We start from the raw sequence: 10,402 nt of genomic DNA, 5'->3' as shown, positions 1-10,402 counted from the left end.
GGACAAATGATTCCCACTTTGCTACCTCCAGCCTCCGTCTGCTCTTTCATGTCTGTGTAAAGGACAGACATTCTTTTTTTTTTTTTGTTAGAAGAATAAAGTACATTTGTTATAGTATACATCATCATATTCCCTTAAAGCAGGGACTATTTAAAGTTCTTAAATTAAGAAGTGTTCAGGCTTACTTCTGTCTGTACATTCAGGAAGAATCTTATCACTGGTTACATACAAGTCTCTCATCATGCAAAACCTCAGTTGTTTTCAAAGGTCTAATTAAGTCAAACAAACTAACAGTAATTCCATTAGCAAGCTGTAAATTATAGGGGTGGAGAAATTCAGCAGTTGAACTGTATTTCCTGCCTACAGTACTGCCGCTACTCAATCTATTTTCTTCACATATTAGAATAACTAATAGGCATTGATGGTTAAGAATTTCATAAAAGCAAACGACAGAAGATGTAAGAGAAAGAAGAGTCCCTAACGTCATGATAATCTTCACAATCCTTTAAGAACTAAAGGATTTTGTATATGTGTGTGAAAAAGAGTAAGAAACACAAGCAGGAGGTTAAGACAGGAATATGAAGGGAATGCAGAGATGGCTACGTTACAATTATATGTACTCAGAAAACTGACAGTCTGCCCAGTGTACAAAAAACCAAAACCAAAACCAGAACGCCTAGTGACAACAGATGTTAGTATCCATTTAAGTAGATAATTTATTTGTGGAAAAAGGTTAATTTTGATGAGAAAAAGTTTAGTCCTTTCTTTGCAGATACAAAGAAACTCAATAGGAATTTTAAAATTAATAGACCAGAAAACCCCACAGTTACAATCCTTTTCAAATAAAGAGAAAAATCAAGTTGAAGACCAGGATTAAAATATTTTCAGCCTGAATATTTATCAGTCCATATATTCTGTTACTCCAATTGACTTTTGATCAAACACACACACACACACACACACACATAAACACAACAAACTTTTCATAAGAGCTACTATATCTAGAAGTGACGAAAATAAATTAGTTCCCCTTCTCCTCCAAAAGACATTGTTTAACCTCTAAAGCATAAAAAGCTATATAATATCTTATACAAATTAACCAGTGTTCTTACAAAAGTAATGCAGTTTTGGACTGATGACATTACGCTGTATTTGTGGTGTAGGATTAGGCACAAGAATGTATGTATCAGTTAGGCATTTTCCATCTAATCAGTCTCTAAGGTTATCATTTAATTCTTGGCAATATATAGTAACTGGTATGTATTTTGGTACTCAAGTCATGAATTATGGAGAACAAGAAGCAGTGTATCATAGTAACAGGGTTTGTATTTGACAAACAACTGCAAGGCTGAAGAACTCTCTTCTATGAACTCTGTGATTTGTTTTGTCGCTGGTCACTTGGAGTAGATCCTTGATTTGATTCTTCTGTATTCATGCTTTCTCCATCTGCAGTCTCTGACATTTCTTCATCTTCCTCATCATCATGTAGGTCTTTCGAAATTAACTGTCTAGCTAATTTAATATTTAGTCCTTCATTGTAGTGAAGCTTCCTTTTCATTTCAAATTGTCGCTTTTTTTCTCGTTCTTCGGGTGAGAGGTCACTATCCTCCTCTCCACTGCTTTCCTGTTCCCGAATCCGATACTTTGGCTCTGAGCCTTCAGCCGCAGCCAATTTCTTAGCTAAGGTGTCTGGAGTCATGGCTTCAGTGGTTTCTGTATCGCTGTATGCATCATCATCATCACCTATCATACTATGGTAAGGAGTGCTTGGTTCATCTATTTTCATTAAACCATAAGGACAGACATTCTTATTCCATGCCTTAGTTTACCTCAAGTTGGGGGGTCCTGTCGAGCTCTGCAATTTTCCAAGTACGCACGCATTTACAATACCCCAGTCAGCAGACAAATCTGGAGGTGCAGAAACATTTCCGGCATCCCCAGAGCAGAGGCTGAAACGTGACTGCTGTTGTAGTCTAACAAGAACAATGCTTCAGTCACCCTGGAGTGCTTCTGGATGGAATCACCATCTCTGAGGGCCAGGGTTCTCTGGGCCAAAGTCAGGGGGCAGAATCGACGATGCTGCACCTCTGTTCCCTTCCGAGTTAGGCACTCCCAAAGGACCTGCCCTGTCAAAAGAGTACTCATCCGAGTGCTGCACCTGTGCAGAACAGGAAGTTTAACAAGGACGGGGGAGGGACTGCGTAGTAGGAAATGGTCCTCTCCACCCCGGTTTCTAGACTAGGACACTGGAACTTGATCCTTAAGTGGTATCCTACACCTGCCAGTAAAATTACTCCACGTATATTTTATAACATCTCTAACATCTTGTCATTGTAAATGTAACAAGTTTATTGTGGTTATAAGGCTGACCTGATCAGTACTTTTAAAGCAAAGCTAAAATGCACAGCTGGCCTAAATAACTCCTGAGCAGACAAAATCAACTAGGCCTCAAAAACAGCCTTGCTATTTTAAGTTTTTGCTGGACTTAAACAGCCAGTGAAAGTGAAACTTAGCTTGGGTCCATTCTGGTAAGAGGCTGTGTTAGAAGCACACATAACCTCAGTCAATCCAGAGTAGCCAGCTTGTGTGTGATAGGATTGCATGCCTAGAAGCTTTTTGCTAAGGCAGTTTGTAACCGCAACCCATCACATGCTCTATTTCACTTCCACATTTTCTCAATAACTACTTGTCTTTGATGTTTTGTCCTTGGAATACTAAATCTCTTTAGTGTTTGGGGCTTCCCAATTCATGAATTGATTTTTATAAACAATTCAGGTGGTTTTTTTTTCTTATTTTATTTTAAAGACTGAGAGGGAAGAAAGGAGGGCGGGGAGAGAAAGAGAGAGAGAGAGAGCGATGCCACCACTGGTTCACTCCACAAATGGCTGCAATAGCCAGAGCTGGGCTGATCCGGGGGAGCCAGGAGCCAGGAGCTTCTTCTGGGTCTCCCACATGGGTGTGGGGGCCCAAGCACTTGGACCATATTTCATTGCTTTTCCAGGCCATTAGCAGAGAGTTGGATCGGAAATGGAGCAGCCAGGACTTGAACCAGCGCCCATATGGGATGCTGGCACCACAGCCAACCCTGTGTCTTTATTCTTATCACAGCCCACAATGTGGCAGCAGGAGAGTAGGAACACGTCTGCTCATTTGCATCATTACCCCCTTAGCACTGCATCTGGAACACAGAATCTGCTTAATAGACGTCTGGAGATGGATGAACGGATGGACGAGTGACAGGAGGGTGGATGAGGACATGTGGTAGCGAGGACTGGGGCAGGTGGGTGACTGATCCCTGGTGTCTGGGGACTGAGATGGTGCAGCCCTGAGTGGGAAGGCACACAGCATCTGGAAACTGAGGGGCGGAAGCTGCCCATTTCTTCACAGGACATTGACTTCAGCTTTGCGATACCCGACCTGTCCTTCTGTTACTGCAAGAGAGTTGGAAGCGTGAGTTCATGGCATGTCCTAAAGTCAGTGGATTCTTTAGAGCACAGGGGTTTCCCAAACCCATGTCCTTGTGCAAATCCACAAGCCCGTAAGTGGAATGCTAAGGGCGATCTGGCGAGGGTCAGAAAGCAGGAAAAGCTAGGGAGAGTGGAACAGAGGCATTTCCCAGGTGGTGACCAGCATACTGCTGGAAATGTGCACTGTAAAAGCCGTGCCAGTGAGGCCTCAGACAGACACAGAGAACATCTTGTTGGGGACTGGAGCGGAAGTCGTCTTGCATGAAGCTACTTAAAAAAACGGAAAGGTGGAATTAAGCTAAATTTATTTTAGTGCAACACATAAAATTTAGGCTCCCAAGGGTGATCTGATACCACATGGAGTAAGTGGGGAAGAGAAACTTGATGAGGTATCAAGGGTGAGAGATTCAGGAGAAACTGAGTTAGGAGGGTTCCTATTAACACTGGACTCCACGAGGAAGGACTCTGAAGCCCAGTAAGGGCTTGGTTATGAAGAGGGTCCAGAGATGCCCGAGTACAGTTTGCTAAGCACAAGGTCTTTGTCAGTAGGCAGTCATCAGTGGGGCCTGCAGCTTAGCTTCAGGCAGGAGAGGAAGAAGTCTGTGCTGCTTCCTCACGCAGAATCTCATTCTTGCAGCTCACTGTCCCCCAGACTCTTAGTGCGGAGTAATAGAAGTGTCTCTGGGTCAGATTGTGCCTGACATCAGAGTGACAGAGAGAGACACATAAGATCTAGATGATTCCACACAGTTTATTGAACAGTCCACAGGCATTTCAGCTCAGCAAAGCTTGAAGGGGGTTGGGGAGTGGTGATGAGGACAGACGGTGCTATCCAGGGTGGCGGGATGGGATTCGGGCTATCGTGGAGCTTGGCAGATGAGGGGTGGCACAGGAACTACACTGTCCCATCTAAGTGAACTGGAACTATTGGGAATACAGGAGAATCGTTCGGAGATTTGTGGGCACAAGCAATTACATAGGATTTATTTTTTGTTAACTTTCTATATGTGCAAAGCCTGTAGTTCTTTGCATTTCTGGTCAGGATACAGTCTGTCAAAGGTACCCGGCGTGAGCTCTGATGGCAATTTGTCCTGGAGCTTCTCAGGCAGCGCATATTTGGGGTGTGAACACAAGTACCCACAGCATCACTGAAAGTTATATTAAGAAAAGTGTTCTTGCCTTTGCAGTGTCCTGTGTAACTGTTTACTGCCCGCATTGCACTGCCACATACAATGCTGTTGGCCATTTTTATGTGCTGAATTGCAAACCACTGAGCTGGGGTTAAATTAGGAGGGATGGCCTGGAATGACACAGCTGTTCCTAAGATCCCCAGCAACAGCAAGAGACATAGTTGGAAATTGTCCAGCTTTGAAGCCATGTTTCCCGTAAGAAGAGAGAGAAGTGACCATGCGGATCCTGGCCTAGCTATGACACATTCTTTGTGGCTCATGCTGTAGGCCCCTCTGCTGTCACTCTGGGTCATATATCCAATTCCCTTCCCATCCCCAACGTGTACCACGTCTCCTGGGCACTGACTTCAGCTCACCCTTCCCTCAGTTGCTGCCCTGTGGCTCCCCTCCTTGTCCCAGTAACTTACCCAGTCTCTGTGCAGAAGCTCCTGTGAGAACAGACCCAGTGGTTGTCCTGAGGCTCAAGCGCAGCTGCTTCCCCCCACATGGGACTGTATATATGGAGCAGCCTGGGGGTGGGGCTGGCAGAGCAAGCAGGTGTCTGAGTCTTCCCCTTCCAGAAAACCACAGATTGGCTTATGTCCCACTCGTGCAATCAGTCTTTTTGTTTGTCAGTTGGCCCCCAACAGACATCCAAGGACAGCACTATTCCTTCTGCTATAAGGAATTTAATTCCAAGTCACCCTGTGTAGGACAGAGTTTTGTCTGTTGCATCTGAACTCTGTAGATGAAAACTATACACTGCCTGCAGAATGAACACAGCCTGTAACTGGGCAGAGTAGTGAAAGACCGAGCTCCTCGTGGCTGGCCCAGGACTCAGAACAGAGGGAGCTGGGGCAGGCGGCGGGTGACAGTGGAATTCACCTTCTGCTTCAATGTTGGTAACATCCTGCTCCCCCCACACAGATGTTCTCCACCTCCTCACCATTCTGGCTGGAAACTTGAGCTATGAATTCGCTTGTGCTCAAAATTCTGCAGATAATAAATCATCTTTGAACACATCTTCAAGGTGATTTTTTCCTGTTCCACTTGCATTTCATTCACTTTGTCCTGCTTAAGTCTGGCCTCCAATATTGCTTCTATTTTCTGTAAAATCACATGACTGGGAGCGTCCAGAGGAAAGTCATTTTGTGAAATCTGCCAGAGGAGAGACCTGCGGAGTCGAGTGTAGGTCCACCCTGGGCTCAGTTCTCTGTGCTGTTTTCTACCAAGTCGTCAGTGTTGGGGTGGCTGTGCTCTTTCCTATTCAGTTTCACTGTGTGATATTACAGAAGAATGAATCTAGATTTACAAAAAATCGAACTTATGGGTAGTGTGCTGTGTTCCTAGAGGTATGAAAGTCATGAGTGTAGCTGGATACATGAAACCTATGTTATTTCTTGCTCCTCAGAGAAGCAGGGGGAAACAGTTATAGACACGTAATTTTATCTCAGTGTGACAGGGATAATACTACTGTGTGAATATTTTTTAAATACCTCCTTTTTTTAAAGATTTATTTTTACTTATTTGCAAGAAAGAATTACAGAGAGTGGTAGAGACAGAGAGAGAAGCCCTCCATCCGCTGGTTCACTCCCCAGATGGCCACAACGGCCAGAGCTGCACCGATCTGAAGCCAGGAGCCAAGAGCTTCCTCCAGGTCTCCCACACAAGTGCAGGGGTCCAAGGACTTGGGCCATCTTCTACTGCTTTCCCAGGCCATAACAGAGAACTGGATTGGAAGAGGAGCAGCTGGGACTAGAACCGGAGTCCATATGGGATGCCAGTGCTTCAGGCCAGGGCTTTAACCCGCTGTGCCACGGCACTGGCCCCCTGTGTGAATATTTTTAAAGCAATTTTTACCAATTTGATAGATGTTTCTTTATTTATTTTTGTTTGAGAGGTTGTGAGCTGGAGAGAGAGAGAGAGAAAGAGAATGCCTCTCAGGGTCTGCATTAACAGGAAGCTGAATTCAGAAGCCACAGCTATGTATCAAACTCAGACACCCTGACATGGGATGTGTGTGTGTTAACCAGCATCTTAAGCGCTAGGCCAAACACCAGTCCAGTGTATGGACAAGGTTTTGTGAGCACCAAGGATAAAGGAACTTACTTGGGCTGGCTGGACAAGGAGAACTTCCAGAAGAAAGGTCCCCTTGAACTGGCCATCATAAAAGGTAGACAGGGTTTTCAGGGACTTTAAGGAGTACGTGAGCTGTCCAGTGCAAGGGGATGGTGTGGGGAATTGTATAGAGTGGGGAAGGTCAGTGGGAGGTTGGAGGGTTGAGACTGCACGCTAAGAGATGGTAAATCTTGGGTCTACCTTCTAGTTTAGGAAACTGGAATTAGACCTTTGAATGGTATACATTTTTCCACACAATTTTCCAACAGGTTAATTGACATTTTACATTTTATATTGCTGTCATCTGCAAATGCAATATTTGACCACCAATATTTTAAGAAAATGTGGATACAACATTGACCTGGGTCAGGATTCAATGTAGAGCTTATGGTGTTCTACAAGTCTTTTTTTTTTTTTTCATGTATATTGTTTAGAAGTCATTTTTATAAGGGGTGAAGATGTGAAGATAAATTAAACACAAAATATCCCCTCTGTGCACTTGATAGCTATACTCCTGTGTCTATAATATGATGCAAAAACATATAATTCAGTCACAGGGGTGTATGTGGCTCAGAAAAATCAGTCCTGAGTGGCATTTATAGTGTCACTTATAATATGTGGTTTGGATGTCAATTTAAGAAGCCCACATGAAATTGACATTCCTGTCTCATCTTACAAAATCGTGTGATGGTGACTGCCACACTGAGACTCCGTCACTGTAGCCTCTCACTTAGAGCTGAGCAGTGGCCACCTCTGTGGCAGGGGACACCAGCTCAGGAGTCTTCCCTGCCTCCACTCCTCCCTCCCCACCCTCATCCTGTCCACTCAGTGAGTCCACCTGTCTGGATCCTGCAGGTATTTGTGTTTATGACCATCAGACTTGCTACAGTGGCCTAAGAAATGGCTCATATCACACTTGCCCTATTCACAAGCGTAGCCTTCCTTTAAAATTCTGTTGAGCATGCCCCCTAAGATTTTTTTTTTTTTTTTGCTCCATGTGCTTGTTTTCTCTGCATATTTTCATCTCACCTCTCATGCCTCCACGATTAGCACAAATGATCCAGTTTTACATTTAAGAACTTTGGGAGAAGACCTCTTAATATGAAGCAGGAGCAGGCCGGCGCCGCAGTTCAATAGGCTAATCCTCCGCCTAGCGGCGCCGGCACACCGGGTTCTAGTCCCGGTCAGGGCACCGGATTCTGTCCCGGTTGCCCCTCTTCCAGGCCAGCTCTCTGCTGTGGCCCAGGAGTGCAGTGGAAGATGGCGCAAGTGCTTGGGCCCTGCACCCCATGGGAGGCCAGGGGAAGCACCTGGCTCCTGGCTCCTGGCTCCTGCCTTCGGATAGGCGCGGTGTGCTGGCCGAAGCGCGCCGGCTGCGGCGGCCATTGGAGGGTGAACCAACGGCAAAGGAAGACTTTTCTCTCTGTCTCTCTCTCTCTCTCTCTCTCACTGTCCACTCTGCCTGTAAAAAAAAAAAAAAAAATGAAGCAGGAGCAAATATAAGCCTATTTTAATCAAAATACACGATACATTTGGGTAAAACGTAACTTCAGCATAATTTGCTTTTAACAGACAAAAGCTACACCTTGAAATACAAATGGCCAACAAACCCTTAAGAAAATTCTCGGTATTGCTAGTCATCAGAGAAATGCAAACGAAAATGATAATGATATATAATCTCACTCCACTTAGAATGGATATTATTTTAAAAAAAAAAGTGCTGCCAAGGTTATAGAGAAAAGGAAATCCTAGTAGACTTGGTGGAAATGTAAACTAAGACAGCCACTATTGGGCCCCTGTACCCATGTGAGAGACCTGGAAGGGGCTCCCAGCTCCTGGCTTCAGATCGGCACAGCTTCAGCCATTACAGCAATTGGGGAGTGAACCATTGGATGGAAGACCTCTCGCTCGCTCTCTCTCTCTCTCTCTTTTCCTCTCCTCGCTCTGTGTAACTCTGACTTTCAAAAAAATAAATAAATCTTTACCAAAAAAAAAAAGAACAACCACTATGGAAAACAGTATGGAGGCTCTAAAAAAATCTAAAACTAGATCTACCATATGACCCAGCTATCCCACTTCTGGGAATATATCCAAAGGAAATGCAGTCAGCAGACCAACATTCCCATGATTATTGCAGCACCATTTTCAGTTGCAAAGATATGGAATCACCTCCACTGTCCATCAGTGGATGAATGGATAAAGAAAATGTGGTATATGTACCAAATGTGATATTATTCAGCCATAAAAAGAATAAAACTCTGGCATTTGTAACAAAGTAGAGGAAATTAGAGATCATTATGCTAAGTAAAGTAAGCCAGATATAGAAAAATACATTATCTCTCATATGTAGAAATCAGAAATATAAATATATATATTTATGTGTGGTAAAGAATAGACGTCACATTATTTGGGATGAAGATAGTAATAAATGTTTTCTCCACTAAATTATACCATTACAAAACAATACACCTTTTTTCCTCATTTCATAATGTTTGTATATCTGCCCCTGCTTCCTTTGTGAAAAAAATAAAATGCCATTACAAAAAAAAATGTAAGAAATTCTTACCATTTAATTCAAAATATTTAGGTCCACTTTTAAAAATTTTATTTATTTATTTGAAAGCCAGAGTGATTAGGTGGGGGGTAGAGAGAGAGAGAGAGAAAGAGAGAGAAATCATTTAGCTGCTGATTCATTTCCTGCATGGCCCCAACAACCAGGTCTGGGCCAGGTCAAATCCAGGAGCCAGAAACTCCATCTGGGTCTCCCACGTGGGCAGCAGGGGCCCAAGCACTTGAATCATCACCCCCTGCCTTCCTAGGTGTATTAGCAGGAAGCTGAATAAGAAGTGGACCATCTGGAACTTGACTTACACTCCTCCCGTCAGAGAAAGGTACCTCCTTCTTTGATGGTCCCTTCTTTCCACTGAGATCTCATTCCCAGAGATCTTTCATTTAGGCCATTTTTTGCCACAGTGTGTTGACATTCCATGCCTGAGATACTCTCATGGGCTTTTTAGCCAGATCTGAATGCCTAAAAGGCTGATTCTGAGGCCAGAGTGCTGCTTAGGGCATTTGTCATACTATGAGTCCACTGTGTGACTCACTTCCCATGTTGAATTGTTCTCTCCTTTTTAATTCTATCAGCTGGTATTAGCAGACATCTGTCTTCTTTATGTGATCCCTTTGACACTTAATCCTATCTTTATGATCAGTTATGAACTTAAACTGATCATTTTAACTAGTAACATGGCATTGGTACCTGACAATTTACTGGGATTTGGAGTCCCATGGCAAGTTTTTAGCTTTACCCTTAGTGGTAAGTCCGAGGGAGCATGTGCCAAACTGTATATCTCCTCCTCTCATTCCCACTCTTATTTTTAACAAGGATCAATTTTCAGTTGGATTTGAACACCTAAGAATAATTCTGTGTTAATTAAAGTGTTCAACCAATGGTATTAAGTAGAAAAAAATACTAAAAAGAATAAAATAGTAAGCTGTCCCTCAACAGTCAGGACAAGGACTGATCAAGTCATTGCTTCTCATAGTGCCCATTTCACTTCTACAGGTTTCCTTTTAGGTGCTCAGTTGGTTGTCACAGATCAGGGAGAACATATGATATTTGTGCATTTGGGACTGGCTTATTTCACT

The 10,402-nt window shown here is 43.6% G+C and overlaps 1 protein-coding gene and 1 pseudogene across 2 annotated transcripts; both read right to left on the bottom strand.

The window, feature by feature from the left end:
• Nucleotides 1-1,245: 1,245 nt before the first annotated feature.
• LOC149123057 (protein phosphatase inhibitor 2 pseudogene) lies at nt 1,246-2,145 on the bottom strand (annotated as a pseudogene). The gene is made up of 2 exons (XR_016218612.1): nt 1,891-2,145; nt 1,246-1,819 (listed from the first exon to the last, which is right to left on the bottom strand). The product of XR_016218612.1 is annotated as a protein phosphatase inhibitor 2 pseudogene (transcript).
• Nucleotides 2,146-4,281: 2,136 nt separating this feature from the next.
• LOC149123056 (ribonuclease 2B-like) lies at nt 4,282-5,201 on the bottom strand. The gene has a single exon (XM_089310016.1). The coding sequence runs from the start codon at nt 4,948-4,950 to the stop codon at nt 4,363-4,365; it is 588 nt and encodes a 195-aa protein (XP_089166142.1). The 5' UTR covers nt 4,951-5,201; the 3' UTR covers nt 4,282-4,362.
• Between the last annotated feature and the right edge of the window lie 5,201 nt (nt 5,202-10,402).

The sequence above is a fragment of the Oryctolagus cuniculus genome, chromosome 12, assembly GCF_051225735.1.
Source record: "Oryctolagus cuniculus isolate XC-2025 breed Fujian yellow rabbit chromosome 12, ASM5122573v1, whole genome shotgun sequence".
NCBI classification, from domain to species: Eukaryota; Metazoa; Chordata; class Mammalia; order Lagomorpha; family Leporidae; genus Oryctolagus; species Oryctolagus cuniculus.
The sequence above is the reverse complement of the archived record's forward strand: the minus strand, read 5'-3'. Positions and strand labels throughout refer to the sequence as shown.

Excerpts from the sequence above, each read along its gene's own strand:
- LOC149123056 (XM_089310016.1), bottom strand. The coding sequence starts at position 4,950 with ATGACCCAGAGTGACAGCAGAGGGGCCTACAGCATGAGCCACAAAGAA.